Source organism: Bombyx mori, chromosome 10, assembly GCF_030269925.1.
Source record: "Bombyx mori chromosome 10, ASM3026992v2".
Taxonomy (NCBI): domain Eukaryota; kingdom Metazoa; phylum Arthropoda; class Insecta; order Lepidoptera; family Bombycidae; genus Bombyx; species Bombyx mori.
This window is the reverse complement of record NC_085116.1, coordinates 4,626,608-4,642,428: the sequence shown is the minus strand read 5'-3', so window position 1 is coordinate 4,642,428 and position 15,821 is coordinate 4,626,608. Positions and strand designations below refer to the sequence as shown.

At 36.5% G+C, this 15,821-nt stretch overlaps 1 protein-coding gene across 1 annotated transcript; it reads left to right on the top strand.

The window, feature by feature from the left end:
• Positions 1-410: 410 nt before the first annotated feature.
• LOC101738496 (pre-piRNA 3'-exonuclease trimmer-like) lies at positions 411-14,906 on the top strand. The gene is made up of 11 exons (XM_004930454.5): positions 411-734; positions 943-1,177; positions 1,709-1,860; positions 2,178-2,313; positions 7,320-7,648; positions 9,264-9,391; positions 9,558-9,700; positions 11,222-11,308; positions 14,024-14,112; positions 14,357-14,455; positions 14,773-14,906. The coding sequence occupies exons 1-11, from the start codon at positions 607-609 to the stop codon at positions 14,843-14,845; spliced, it is 1,599 nt and encodes a 532-aa protein (XP_004930511.1). The 5' UTR covers positions 411-606; the 3' UTR covers positions 14,846-14,906.
• The last annotated feature ends 915 nt before the right edge of the window (positions 14,907-15,821 follow it).

Here is a 15,821-nt window from a genome sequence, read left to right as displayed (position 1 = left end):
TCCGTGGCGCCACAGTATAAAATGGCGGTACGTGGACAGAGTCGTGGCATTCCGTGTCAGACAGTCATTCGGTCCGTATCAGACGGTCCGTCCGTCTCAGTCAGTGAGTCTTTGGCAGTCAGTCTGTCGGTATGTGGAACGAAACTGTCGGTTTACCCTGTCATTGTGAAAGTTGTGTGTGTTGAGTTTCAATAATTATTATTCAAAAGGTTTTATTGACTTTTTATAAACTGAGTTCAACCAAATACGAGTGATGACGGAAACTACCGCTCAGCCATCCCTGGTGGCGCTGCCGTCGACATATATTATTTATTCTTCCTAATTATATTAATCCTAATCCAATTTTCCTGCCTAAACCTTATCTAACTTAAATTTTCTGATTTGATTTTTGCTTCCTAACCTTTATTTTGAAAGTGGCAAATAACACTTGGTGTTGGGTCCAAAAAGAAAAAAAAAAAAAAAAAAAAAAAAAAAAAATTATTTCGGACGACGGGACGACGAAACGAAAATTCTACTACTTAAATTAATACTACGATTTAGATTTACGTTCATTTAAATGAACTAAAGGCGTAGCGTGTATTATACTCAATATTAATTTTATCAAAAATGGATATCACCAAAGAAAACTATTATGAAGAACTTGATAACATAGCAAAAAATATAAAAGACTCGTGTTTTATAAGTTTTGATGCAGAGTTTTCAGCTATACTTACCAAAGAATCGTTCAAATACAGGTATTATAAATTGTTTAACTAATTGACACAACATCTATTGAACATCTAAAAGTAAAAGTAAAAAAAGTAAAAAAGCTTAAACTCCACATACAAACTTTTAAGATCGTGCATTAAAAATACTGGTCGCTTTTTTATAAAATAAATTATAAGAGTTATCAAAGCATTCAGATCATCTATATTAATTTTGAAATTTAATATAATATTTCAGCTTGTTCGACACAAATGAAGAAAGATACAATAAGTACAAAACACAAATAAGCACAATGAAAATGATGCAAGTAGGACTGACTATGTTTCAATATGATAGAGAATTAGATGCATACCTTGCAACTGGTTATACATTTCATTTGTGTCCACAACTAATTGGAACGATAAATCAGTCGCTCATATTTCAAGCCTCAACCCTCAAGTTTTTATGTAAACACAATTTCGATTTCAATAAGGTGAGACCATTTATTTGTAAACTACTTCCACTACATTATTTTTATGAGTTCTTACTATAATTTTTACATTTAATGAGTTCCCAATATTTTTGTACTATTCTAAATCCCATGATCATGGGTACACTGAAGACTGCAGGTAGGATGATTGGTGTAGACCAGGGGTTCCCAAACTTATTTTGTCTACTGCCCACTTTGAGGATAAATTATTTTTAGTGCCCCCATTTTTCAACCTACTTAAAAACTACTATAGCGAGAGCTTAGTCGGTGTCTAAGGGTCCTCCTAGATGAAATTACAAATCGTTTCCCAAGCCTCTACGCAACACCCCCTTTTTTTTCTGGGTCTCTTACTGCCCCCCTTTAGGTCTGCAGCGCCCACAAAGGGGCGTTATCGCCCACTTTGAGAAAGGCTGGTGTAGACCAATCTGTCCTGTTTATCTTCTGCTCTTAAACACACTAAGACATAAAATACAATATGGTTCCGACGGCCAGATATTTTCTATAAAAACTAGACATGAAAGTATTATTTTTCAGTTCATCTATGAAGGCCTTCCATATCTTAGCAAGAGTGATGAGGCATTGTTAAACAGATACAGAATAGAAAACAACCTGTTTGACTATGTCAGTGAGTCTCTTGAATTTGATGAAGAGAAGCAAATCAACCAATGTTCTTCAGAAGTTTCAAAGTAAGATTAAATCAGAGTAAAATGAATTATTTTTCTGCATTCTGTTTGTCTACTCAGACTAAAAAAATGTTTTATTTTAAACTGATCCCCTTCCAGAATTTAACTACTAAAAGTTTTAGATTATATACACAGTACATTGTTATGGAAGTCTAAAGGCTTATTAATATTCTGAATAGATAACAAATAACAGTTTACCAATCTGAACCTAATTAAGTAGTAGTCATTTTTTTGTATCTGATTGAATCTGCATTTTTATTCACTGCCTTTAGTAAAACATGCAGTGATCTCAATTAATCATGTTATGTTATAAATTCCAGATGGTTGTCATCGAGTATAGAGGACACAATGTACTTAGATATTGACAATGCTATTTGCCGGTACTTGCTGCACTTAGAGCTAAGACAACGTTATCCTGGTATCCTGACTACAGATAGCTTAGGTAATAGCAAGAAGGTAATTTAAGATAGACAAGTTATTATGTTTTATTATTTAATCAAGAACTTAAGCACATGTGTTCGGTAACAAATCAGTTCATTGTGTGTCTGTCTTTATGCAACCCGCACTTAGCAATCCTTTTATTAAAAGGAGAACAAGTACCCTCACTAATACACTACATACCTTCTCCCCAAGTATATACTATCCATAATAATATGAAATATATTTTGATCCCATAAATACAGACACAAGTACAATTTAATCACAATTTAAAGTATTAGATTCTTAATCATAATTTTCTACATATTACTATTAAATAATGTATAATATCTAAGGTTTTAATTAATGTAATTATAGTTAAATCTACTATAAGGTGACCTCTGATGTATGTGACTTTTGTGACGAATTTTACCACCAGAATATCCTGATTCTGGTTCGGGAGGAATTCCTAACATTTCTGCCCATTTATCCGGACTCGGTATCTCTATAATTTCCTGTTCCTCCAAACTACTAGAAATGTCTTCCATATCTTCTTGTTCCTCAACATTCACTGCCTCACAATCCAATTCCGATTCCTTCCCTCTTTCTGCAGTTTCCTGTCCAGAATCTGTTTCTTTTTTAAGTAATTGATCTATATGTCTATTCACCACAGTTCCATCACCAGTTTCTACTTGATAGTTTCCTGGCCCATTCCTGTAAACTACCGTTCCTGGTAACCAACGGGATCCATTTCCAAAGTTCCTGTACATCACTTTCTGCCCCACATCAGTGTGTCTAATTTTTTTGTTGCCATTTCTTTCAATCTGTTCATTTCTCTTACACGTTTGGAGATTGTCTGGATGGAGTGTATCAAGCAAGGTGCGCAAACGCCTGTTCATCAATAATTCACATGGACTTTTATTTGTTGTTGCACATGGAATTGTGCGAAGTCCTAATAATATATTGGGAAGTTTTATATCCCAAGAGATACCGTCCATCTTCCGTAACTTGTCCTTGACTGTTTGAACCATTCTTTCTGCCAGTCCGTTAGTAGACGGATGATGTGGCGCCGTTGTAATATGTCTAATTTTGTTAGACTCTAGAAATTTTCTCGTTTCTTCAGATACAAAAGGTGTTCCATTGTCAGACACCAATACCTCACACAATCCGTGTGTCGCAAATATTGTTCGAAGGTGTTTAACAACGGTCGACGAAGTCATATTGTTAACAATGAATACTTCTGGCCATCGCGAATACGCGTCAACTATAATCAGGAATATTTTATTTTGGAATGGTCCCGCAAAATCTACATTAATACGAGACCAAGGTTTGGTAGGAGTTATCCATTCATAAGTTGTTCTAGGGGGCATATGTCGATTTTCCAAACAGCGATTACAGTTCTTTACCAACTTTTCAATATCCTTATTCATTTGTGGCCACCAGACGTAGCTACGAGCAATCGCTTTAGTTTGAACGATGCCACTATGAGTTTTATGCAAACAATCTAAAACTGGCTGCCGAAACGATGGTGGTATTATTACACGATTGCCTATTAGAATGCAGTCTTCATTCAAGGAAAATTCATTTCGGTGAAGCCAGTATGGACGTAGCGACTCATCATTTATCTTAGCTGGCCATCCGGAAAGTATATGATGCCGTACTCGAGACAAAACTGAGTCTCGTTTGGTAGCATTTGCTATTTGAGCAACATCTATTGGAAACTCGTCTGGTGTTTCGGCCAGTAGCAATATGTCCTGAAGCTGTTCTTCAGGTTGTTCTGATACAGGTTGTGGCCAACGACTCAACCCATCTGCATGTCCTATGCATTTTCCCGGTTTATAAATAATATCATAATTATGTGAAGTAAGTACTAATGCTATTCTTGTAAGACGTGGTGACAACATATTAGGAATGGGCTTTCTTGGATCAAATATACCTAACAAAGGTTTGTGATCCGTGACAATAGTAAATGACCGTCCCATGAGATAGTTCTGAAATTTATTTATTCCAAACATTATTGCAGTCGCTTCTTTATCTAGCTGCGAATAGCGCCGTTCGTGCATGTGAAGTGTCCTGGACCCCATAGCAACAGGTCGTTCCTGTCGGTCACTCATGACATGTGACAAAACTGCACCTACACCGTAATCTGAACTATCACAGGTAAGTATCAAAGGTTTTTCAAGATCATAATGAGCTAAGGTTAACTCTGAGGACAACAAACGTTTTGCTACCTCGAAACTTTTCTGTTCCCGTTCTGACCACTGCCACTTATGTGCTTTGTCTAGCAATCTATGTAAAGGTTCAAGTATGGTGGCTTTGTGAGGAATAAATCTCTCATAAAAATTATAAAGGCCAAGAAAAGCTTGAAGCTCTTGTACGTTCTTAGGTTTGGGAGTTTTCAATATTGATTCTATTTTACTCGGTGCAGGGTGTATACCCTCAGCATCAATTATGAAACCTAAAAATTCTACTTGTTTCCTTGCAAACTTACATTTGCCTTTATTGAGTCGTAATCCCGCTTTTTCAATGCGATCCAGGACTGCATCTAAGCGTTGTGTCATCTCCTGCGCTGTTCTACCACTAACGATGATGTCATCGATTAGCACTGCAACACCAGATATGCCAGCTAGTAATGCTGTCATTAAACGTTGGAATATACCCGGGGAAGCCTTGACGCCGAAAGCTAGCCGATGTACCGTGTAAAGGCCTTTACATGTGTTTAAGGTTAGGAGACGTGCTGTGTCGTCTGTGACAACCACCTGAGTATAAGCACGATCAAGATCTAACGTTGAGAAAATATTACCTCCAGAGATGGTGGCAAACACTTCACTTGCGGTGGGCATTGGATACGTATCAGACTCTGTAGCCTGATTAACTGTACTACGATAATCTCCACAAAGGCGTACGTCTCCATTCTTTTTTACGATAGGAACAACTGGAGTAGCCCACTCAGAAAAAGTTACAGGGCGGAGTACTCCTTCAGCTTCCAGGCGATTGATTTCTTTTTCAACTCTTTCTTTGATAGCGTACGGTACAGGACGCGCTTTCATAAATCTTGGCACTGCACCTGGTTTCAGGTGAATATTTACAGGTTCCCCACGATAAGTACCGAGTCCGGCTCTGAAAACTTCATAATGTTTATTCAAAATTACCTCAGTCACATTAATTTCTTTAATAGTATTTACATTTACACATATTCCTAAAGCTTCAAACCAATTACGTCCTAACAAATTTGGACCCGAACCCTGAGCCACAATAACCTTAAGAGAACATTTAATGTCTTTATATTGTACTAGCACTGTGGCTTGACCGTCCACTCTGACTGCAGAATTATTCCAAGTACATAATTTATTCATCAAAGGTTCCAAAGGCATGTGAGAGTGTATTCGACGCCACGTATGTAAATTCACAAGAGAGTAGGCAGCACCCGAGTCCACTTCCATAATCACTGGTACACCATCTAGTAACACCTTTACTTCGTAAGCTGGTACGCGCCGACTATTTGTGTTCACGTTGTAAATACCATTTAATTGCGCTTGAAATTCATCATCTGTATAGTTAATGCTCTTTCTTTTGTTGTTTTTCTTAGATGTACATATCTTTTCAATATGCCCTTTTTTCTTACAATAATGACAAATTGAATTAATATATCGACACTCTCCACCGTGTCGGTCTCCGCAGCGATAGCACAGTCGAAAATTACGTTTGAAATTGACGACATTCACTTCCATAGGCTCGGCATGTGACGTCACTACCTCACCCTGTGTCATACCAAATGTGTCCGTGCTCGTGCTTTGAATCATGCGCACATCCTTTCCGGCGCTCTCCGATGATACCATAGCATGTACAACATCTTCATAACGAAGTTGTTCTCTCTTCAACAACTCATACTGAAGCTTATGATCGCTCATGCCGCACACCAGTCTATCTCGAAGCATACGTTCTAATTCAATAAAATTGCATCCCGAACTAATTTTGCGTAACGTAGCAATATAATCAGAAGCCAATTCGTTTGGTGCCTGATCTCGTTTGTAGAATTTGTATGACATAGAAATTTCATTTGGTTTCGGACTGTAATGTTTGGTTAGAATGTTTTCAATTTCAACAAAAGTCACATCACTAGATTTTCTTGGTGTAATTAACGCGAGAACAGTTTCGAACACTTCAGCACCACACACAGTAAAGAAATTAGCCTTTTTAACAGTATCACTTTCGATTCCATTTGCCTCAAAACAATATTTTAGTCTGTCAATATAACTGTCCCAATTATCCGATTTTACATTAAATTCTTGGAATTTTACTGATTTACGCTCCATATTAGTATTTTACGATCGTCGCCAATATTATGTTTTATTATTTAATCAAGAACTTAAGCACATGTGTTCGGTAACAAATCAGTTCATTGTGTGTCTGTCTTTATGCAACCCGCACTTAGCAATCCTTTTATTAAAAGGAGAACAAGTACCCTCACTAATACACTACACAAGTGTAGTTATATTTTGAATCATTTATAAAAATCTGTTTTTCCATCCAAGCATAACTAACATAGCCCCTTAGGCTACCACTGATTATGTAGGAAGAAAAAAATTGTTTTAAATTGTTAAACTTAGGTAAAATAAAATGGTAGGCAGCAGCTTGGCTCTGCCCCTGGCTTTGCTGACGTCCGTGAGCCACGGTAACTCCTCACCATCAGGTGCTCGTCTGAGCATACGGCCCACCTGATGGTGGCCTATATGGCAATAAAAAAATAAAAACTTGTAATTTTATTAATATAAAATGTCTCACTCGTATATAAAAAACACTTTTAGCTTGCACTTATAACATAAAGTTAATTAAAATAATATAAATGACTACAACAAGAATGTACATATTTCAGCCTATATACATATATCTAAAATTTGAGAGACAATACATATGCCTGACCTGATTTTAACTTGCTCTTTCTATTTAAACGTCTGATTCATTGACATTATTTCTTTTTTTTTTCAAACTGCCGCTAAATTATTCAGGAACAACAAATAAATAAATTACATTTACTCTTTCAGATTCTCATATACAGAGACAAAAATGTTGAAGGAGCCAAAAATGCACCAATAGCAATACTGGAAGATAACTTAATAGCCTATTTACTGGGCTTCTTGCACGTAATAAAACTGCTAGAAACACACAAGAAGCCCATTGTAGGACACAACATGTTTTTGGATATGTTGTTCCTTCACAATCAATTCATAGGACCACTACCGGATAGTTATACAATGTTTAAAAAGAACATTAACAGTGTATTTCCAACTATATTTGATACTAAATATATATCGCATGCTATGAGTAAGAAACTCACTTTTTCTGAGTCTTGGAAATCAAATGCATTACAAGAGTGAGTATTTGAAAAAATATATACTTGTTAATTTTGAAAAGTTTATGAGGAAGAATTATATTGCTGTAACTTTTTTTTTTTGCACACCCGTGACACATTTCTATTCTGTAGCCATATGAATTTCACAAAAGACGAATAGATTTCTTTATTTTACTGTTATTTTAGACATTTATTTGTAAATATCTATAGGAACCAAAAATATTAATATTAATTAGTAAAGTAGAATTTATAAAAAAATGAAGTGAAATGTCAGCCCTAGTATGTATTAGCGACATAATTTAGTTTCGGAACATTGATTGTATCTTAATGGAATTTGATCATTTAATTTTTTAATACCTTAGATAATTGGAAAATATGGCAAATTGATAATAATTTGTTGGTGGAAAGGATACTGTGTGGCGACAAGAGCTGATACTAGCTCCCTTATTCTACCACAAAGCATTTTATTCTATTTCAAAAATAGATATTAAATATAAAAGATAGATATGACAGATATTGTCGTCTTATCTATGGACTCAGATAAGTACTTTAGAGAGGATAGATTGAATGAGAGCTTCTACATATCACGCATCAATAATAAAAAAATTTAAGCAAAGCACCATATGTTACAGATTAAAAGGGGTATTTTGTGGTCACGCTACTGAATACAAAAAATTGCCCATTTCGGCTCCGTTAAATGGTGTGACTTATTGACGATTAGCACAATATTTCATTATTATCCCTATGACATATCCGGTTATCGTTGTCGTCGAACCCGTCGCTTGGGACGAAGGGCTCGGCGAGTAATATAACCCACAGACACAGCTCACTGAGTTCCTCGCCGGATCTTCTCAGTGGGTCGCGATTCCGATCCGGTGGTAGATTCAGCGAAGAACTGCTCTTGCTAGGGTTAGTGTTGGCAACGTCGTCAGGTTTGAGCCCCGTGAGCTCACCTACTTGTTAGGTTGCACTAATATAGCCTCTCAACGCTATCAGCTTAGGTAGGATAAAAAGAAAAAAAATATGAAATATTATTATAAAACTTAATAAATTTTCATTGCGATTTCTTCGAGAAAATCTCACAGACTCCCTTGAGTCACATGGGAGACCAGCGAGTGCAAGTACCACTGTGCTATCAAACCTGTATAGTGTTGTCAAACCTGACGATCTAAAATACAATTGGCCACACTAATATAGAACAATTATAGTTATATAATTATACTTATATATAACTATAGTTATATATAGTTATATATAAATATAACTCTAGAATAAGAAAACTTAAAATTAATGAGGAATTAGAGAAAAGTAACAGTATAAATAAATACATCGAAATGTAAAATTTATATTTATTAGAAGCTAATCATTTTAATTTCATGTTAGATAAAGGCCCCATTATATCCACAGAGGTAATACCAACTCGATAATAGGCCTCTTAGCGGGTAAAGACCGCCTCCTCTCGACTTCCGACAAAAAAATTATATTCAAATCTCAGGACTCTACATACCGGTTAAAATAATTTCATATTTTATGTATTTTAGTGGCAATCATAACTAAACCATTCGGTTTGAATACACATGACATCACTCAAGTATGTATCAAATAAAATTAGGCAAGCTTACATTTTCTTTCACAGTTTGTATGAATTCTTCGCTGAAAGAAAATGTAAGAAACTTGAATATGGAATCAACATTGTACGACTGACCACACCATTTGATATTAAACAAAGCTATCATGAAGCCGGATGGGACGCTTACTGTTCAGGTGAAAATTCGGTATTATTACTATTATTATATTATAATATTCATATTCACTAAGGTACCAAATTTAGCATTAAATAGTTTAATTGTAATAAATTTAACATTAAAGTTTGAGGAACAGTTAATCAATCACTCTAATATAATTTCTCGAATTATTTTATTTTCAATAGGTTATTGCTTTATACGGCTCGGTCACTGGGCCGCCTGCGAGAACCGCGGCAAGTCTCACGTGATCGGACCCAGGGAGAAACTCGCAGCCCTAGCGCCTTACTGCAACAAGGTCAATGTTATAAGAGGTGGCGTTTCTTATATGGTAAGGCTAAAAGACAATCATAAAATTACTATGTAACTAGCAACTGCATGTCTGTATATTCAATTCTCCTACACAGTGAGCTACAGAAATTAAGTACCTAAAATTAGGGATGGCGCTCCACACATAAATTGTGAGTAGTGAATTGGAAATAGCAGTGCACGTAAGCGTAATTGAAACTTTTAAGTTGCCCGCTTCTAAAACATTCACCGCTTTGTAAGTACTATTCTAATAAGTTTAATATAGTATGGTAAAACATACAATATTATGTCTTTCCCGAGCGCTATGACATGTCCTAACGAGGCTTGTAGAGAGTACTTAACGGTAGGCAGCCGCTTGGCTCTGCCCCTGGCATTGCTGCTGTCCATGAGCGACGGTAACCACTCACCATCAGGTGGACCGTATGCTCGCTTTTATACACAGGCAACAAAAAAAAAAAATTAAAGCTGCAATGCTTTTAAAGTAAATCTAATGGCTAATGTTAATGTTTGATATTAAACGTATATATCGTAACGTTCTGATTTGGTACCATTTTTTGTTTTTGTTTTCCTACCTAAGCTGAGTGCCTTGAGAGGCTATTTCAGCGTAACCTTAACTAGTAGGTGAGCTCACGGGGCTCAAACCGCGTGTGTTGCTAACACTGGCCCTAGCAAGAGCCGTGCTTCGCAGAACCTACCACCGGATCGGAAACGCGGCCCACAGAAGATCCGGCGAGAAACTCAGTGGGCTATGTCGGAGGGTTAATTTACTCGTCGAGCGTTACGGGTTCGATGAGAGGGTTCTCGTGTCGTGCCGCTTTATCGATTTGGTACCAGTTTCTTGTCTTGATCCAGTAACCATTGACTAGGTGGTCCGTAAGCTCATTTGCTCATCTGCGGTATTTTCATCTACAACTTTACAAAAAAATACTTTCCACTCTTCACTACTTCGAGACAATCAATTGCGCAATTGAAATTGAATTGAAAAAACGATTTTGATTGAGTACAATCAAATTTTTGTAACAGTGAATAAAAATAAAGTTGTTCATACAAATTTGAAGTAACATTAACATTTCACAATAAATCAATCTTCTGGATTCAAATAGACAATATTTTTTCCGTGAGTTATTTAGTGAGAGCTTTACAATATTATTTTATGGAACACTGAGCCGCATGGGCTATTAGGTGGTAGGATTTATTGTATTGAATCCTAAAAAATACCCTGGTATGTAGTCAGATCTACTATATCAAGTCATTGATTAACTACCCAACCCACCCAGATGTCATAAATTTTTGGGTTATAAACATGTTACTAAAACTTTTTGAGAGAAAAAGGAAATCTCACAAATTGAAAATTATTAATTAACTTGATTTGGATGTCATGAAATCATAATAATTCAATGTCAAAATTAACTATAACATCGATACCAAAAAAAAAACCGCTGGTCTGAGAAGAACCGGTGAAACAAAGCGGATTTGTATTTTTGCATTTTACCTTTAACAAACAATTTTAGGCCAAATAAAAAAAAAACTTTATTTGTTTCAGAATTTCTCAGAAAACGATCCACCTCGGAACAGACCTGTCTTGTTGCACGTTAAATGTCTAAAAGACACCGTCATAGATGTTGAAAAGGTAACTATCATAATTCATTTTGTTAACATACCGTCTAATTTAGTTTTCTAGGATGACTTCACAGTAAGAGTGCAGGAGATTACTTAGCTCTTAACAAAATGCAAGAGAATTGGGACAAAATGGCCGTACTCGATTCTCGAGTTTTTCCAAAAGTCCGTATCTTTAAAATAATAATTGCTGTCATTTTCCTAAGAATTCAAATTGAGAATAAATAGACTAAAAGGAGGATAACCAATGACCGTAAATAAAAAAATTGGTAAACGATTACCACATAGATATTTAAACCATTACATATATTGTTTATTGACCATGAAGATATTAGAATTTATGGAATCCCTAATTTAAATATTTATGAACCACAAGGACTTTCGGCCTAATGAAAAATTCGCAACTTTTTAATAAATTATTTTTGTCAGTTTCCTTTTGTGTACTATCAATCAACAAAGAGTTTTGACTATAAAATAAATTTAACAATTTCCTGAGTGCTTTAGTCGAGATTAAGGTATGAAAAGCTTCATCTGACTAATGGTGCTCTCTTATCCATACTAATACACCGAAATTTGTCATTTTGTAGGTCTGTACGTTTTTTACTCAAACACGCAAAGTATTCTAAAGGTATTGATTTTATATTCGCACAAAAATGCTTATAACCTGAATTAAAACAAATGATCCTTGGTAAAAAAGAAAAACTATACAACCTCCGTCGTGTATATCTGGTATAATACGGCAGTGTATTCGCTTTTTCGTGATTTTACGTAATAACCAATCTACAAATAGACTGGCTGGTTATGTACTGGAGAATGACTTAAAAAAAGGAAAGTTTAATCTCAAGATAATAAAACAAGTTTCATTATTTCTGAACTAAAAATACAATGGATGGAACGAATGGAATAGCGGGACACGTATAGTCATTTAATAACTTAATATCTGCACAAAATTATAAGGAACGGATCTTATATTTTTTTAGAAACACCTCAATGTGTGGATGCTTGGTGTCTAGAATAGCACCACCTCATCTCTTCATAACATTGAGACAATAAAATTCAAGTCTGATTTCCTGAAGGCTTGAACTGAAAAAAATAGTGAAAGAAAAATTAATTTAATGAGAAATTTCATAAAAAAAATGCGCGATTGTGTAGTTTTGTGTAAATAATCATATTTTAAAGACTGTAGCGCCGGCTTTAACGTAATATTAATCTTTGAAATTTATATCCGAACCACCGGTACCTATTTTCTTGAAACAATATTAAACTATTCAGTCATATTTTTTTGCTATTCATAGGGCGTCTGTTATGTGTCAGTTCTCGTCTAAAACTGTCATATCGCGCTCCGTGTGTACAGATACAAATTACATTTCATGTTATGTTACATTGTGGTCACGTACAGAGAATTTTCAACTCTAACGTCTTGGAAATAGATTGCTCATGCCTCTGGAGAATCAGCGGCGTGCTAAGACGAGCTACAATACCTTCATTTTATTGCTCGATCTGTAATACCTGAAAGCGAAGATTATGCTTGCGTAACTAGTTCAATCGTATACTAAATCGAAATTGTAAACAGGGTTTGGTTCATCGGTGCCGTCTCGAGTCCCGGAGCCAAAAATAGCGCTCGTATGTTAAAGAACGGTTATGGTAGTAATAATTGTCACCTCGGCCGGTGAAGTAGTAGTGGCGGGCCACGTTTTCCAACTCACGTATCTCGCGACACGGTCTCAGAAACTTCGACTCTATGCCGTAGCAATAGAGGCTGTCGTTCAACTGTCGCGTGCCTCGATGAGACCGTGCGCCGGCACGCCGAGGGTGGCGGGATAGCGAGTGACATTTGGCGCGAGGCCAGTGACAGAGCTACGCACACGCACGCTCGCTCACTCCCACACGCACAGCCCGCACGCCGCTCACATATTTCCCGCTGCCAGTAGTTTTAGGGTCCGTTCACACAGACCGGCTCGGACAGCATGGGCCCGCTTTTTTCTTTCCACACACACCTGATCGTATAAGTTTGGAATTGACCAGAGCGGAGCCGCCAACTATTTCACATAAAGACCGTCTGGAAGAGATCAGTGTGCTTAGTGCGAGTTTTTTAAAGTTCTCGATAGCATAAAAGTTACTTCATATTTGTTTGGAATGGGGTCGTTTGCCTACGTTTGCCGCTAGGAGCGCTGTTCCAACCGCATACAAAATTGGGCTAACTTTTACGCTATCGAGAACGTTAAAAAACTCGAACTAAGCACACTGAAAGCGGATGCGCGCGCAATTAGAGCCAGTCGGCTTTTCTTATTATTTCACACGCAGCGCGTTAAAGCATTCTTAATGACAAAAAAAATGCACATGCAAAAATAAACTTTACTCCAATCATTCAAAACTGTTTCCAACGTGATAAAAATCTGCTATCGTCTCCGAGCCGGTCTGTGTGAACAGTCCCTAAACAGATTGATAATGCCCAAGTGTCACAAGGAAAACTCTTTATTTTTACATCTGGCCGTGTTTTTTTAACGAAAAGCGTCGGTCGGTGTTTGATTTCTCTAATGTACGGAACCTCATCTTTCATGTCACTGTCAAGGTTGATTTAAGGTTAAATTATAAATAGCCGCTGCCGGAGCGTTGTCGTTTGATATAATCGGGCGCCTGAAAGACCCGTCGTACTATACATAGATTCACAATGGCATTGTCACGCCAATATTTCACATTAAGTGTCACCGTGTGAATTGTTTTGCAGGTGGCGTCGCTACTGGGCAGCTTCGGTTCGATCGACATTAAGCCCTGTGGCAAGCGAGCCGCCTTGGTAGCGACCGGCGCACAGTTTATGTAAGTAAAATACGACGCATCTTTCTTTCCAGGCCACGTACAATAAAACGAACAATATATTATGAAAACTGAGAAAACGTGTTTTATGATTCCATTAACAAACGAAGACCGTTGAGATGCGAATGTAAAATTTTACTGAAGCAATACATTTCTTTTGTATTACATATTCGTTTTTTCTTTTTTTACATTCCCAAAATAGAAACACAAAAATTTTTATCTATATAATGTTTTCCTGTAATTCCAGGGTAGACAAAATTCTGAAAACCTATGAAAACAACAGAGATTATAGAATTTCGAAATACAGTGTATACAAGCATTCAGTTGCAGGTCGCTTCGCTATCTGGTAAGACTAATCTATGATGTAATAAATACGAATACTTATTTATCTATTTATTAGATTGAAAATTTCTACAATTGGCACATGCATGGCGGGACACAAGTTTTACAGTTACAATCAGAGTTCAGCCTGATATTGATATCAATCTGTATTCAATATCTGTAAAAACAAATATCTTGATTGAGAGCCCGTCGTTGAAATACCTAATACTTTTGATAATGTTTTCAGGTCTTTGATAATGCTAGCACGATTCGAAGTACTATAGAGGGCGCCATATTTGCATATTTTATCTGTGCTAACGAAATCGTTTTGTATTTTTTCAGGAGCGGTTCGATTGTAACAGGCGGCCTGGCGTTATACTTAATTCATAAGAAATTTAAATCTATTTTGTTATAATGTCTAAAATCGTTGTTTTTTTATGGAAAATGTTTAAGAAAAATAAAATATATCTACCTCATTCGACTTTTTAATATGTATACCCCGATTAGAATTGCGCAATAATTAAATAAATATATTTTTTGAGCCTTCATGTCGCAAGTCTTCTTATCCGACAGCGACACTAGTATTAATGTTAACGTTCTCGATAGCGAAAAAGTTAACCCCAATGTTGTATGCAGTTGGAACAGCGCCCCTAGCGGAAAACGTAGGCAAACGATCCTATTCCATACAAATATGAGCTAACTTTTACGCTATCGAGAACGTTAAAAAACTCACTAAGCATACTGGTCACTGATTGGAGAAACTCGCGAATTATCGACTAGTATTGATTAATCGCTCGTCCCCGCTGCTCCTACACGACAACGCTCGACCTCATACGGGCCCACAGACAGTCTCTAAGATACAAGAGCTAGTGTTGGAAGTTTTTTGTCGTCCAGCATACTCATCAGACCGTGTGCTGACAGACTTTTATATTTTACAAACTTTGGCCCACTTCTTGCTAGGGAAAAATTCAATACCCGAGAGGTAGTACAAAATGCCTTTAAAAGGCTTCTTGGGTCTGGTATACTTGTCTTTTTCTACAAAAAAAAAGAGTACTGCGCCGGTAGAGATACCATGGATATACATACTTAGCTCTAAAAAAAAATTACTAACTTTCGATATACTAAACGGCAATTTCGTAGGTAAATACCTAATATTAATTCCGCTCATCAATCGTCGGGGAGCTGAACTCGCGGTGCGAATAATGAGAGGCCATTTTTCTACGGCGCTCAAACAATAGAACAGACTAAACATTCATTATACACTGTTAAAAGCTTTATGTAAATGTCTTATGAAATAAAATATTAAACGTTTTACTGAAAAGGGATAAATGTACCTATGTTAGGTTTCTAAACTTGTGTTTTCTGTTGGATAATAATATAACTAGTCAGGT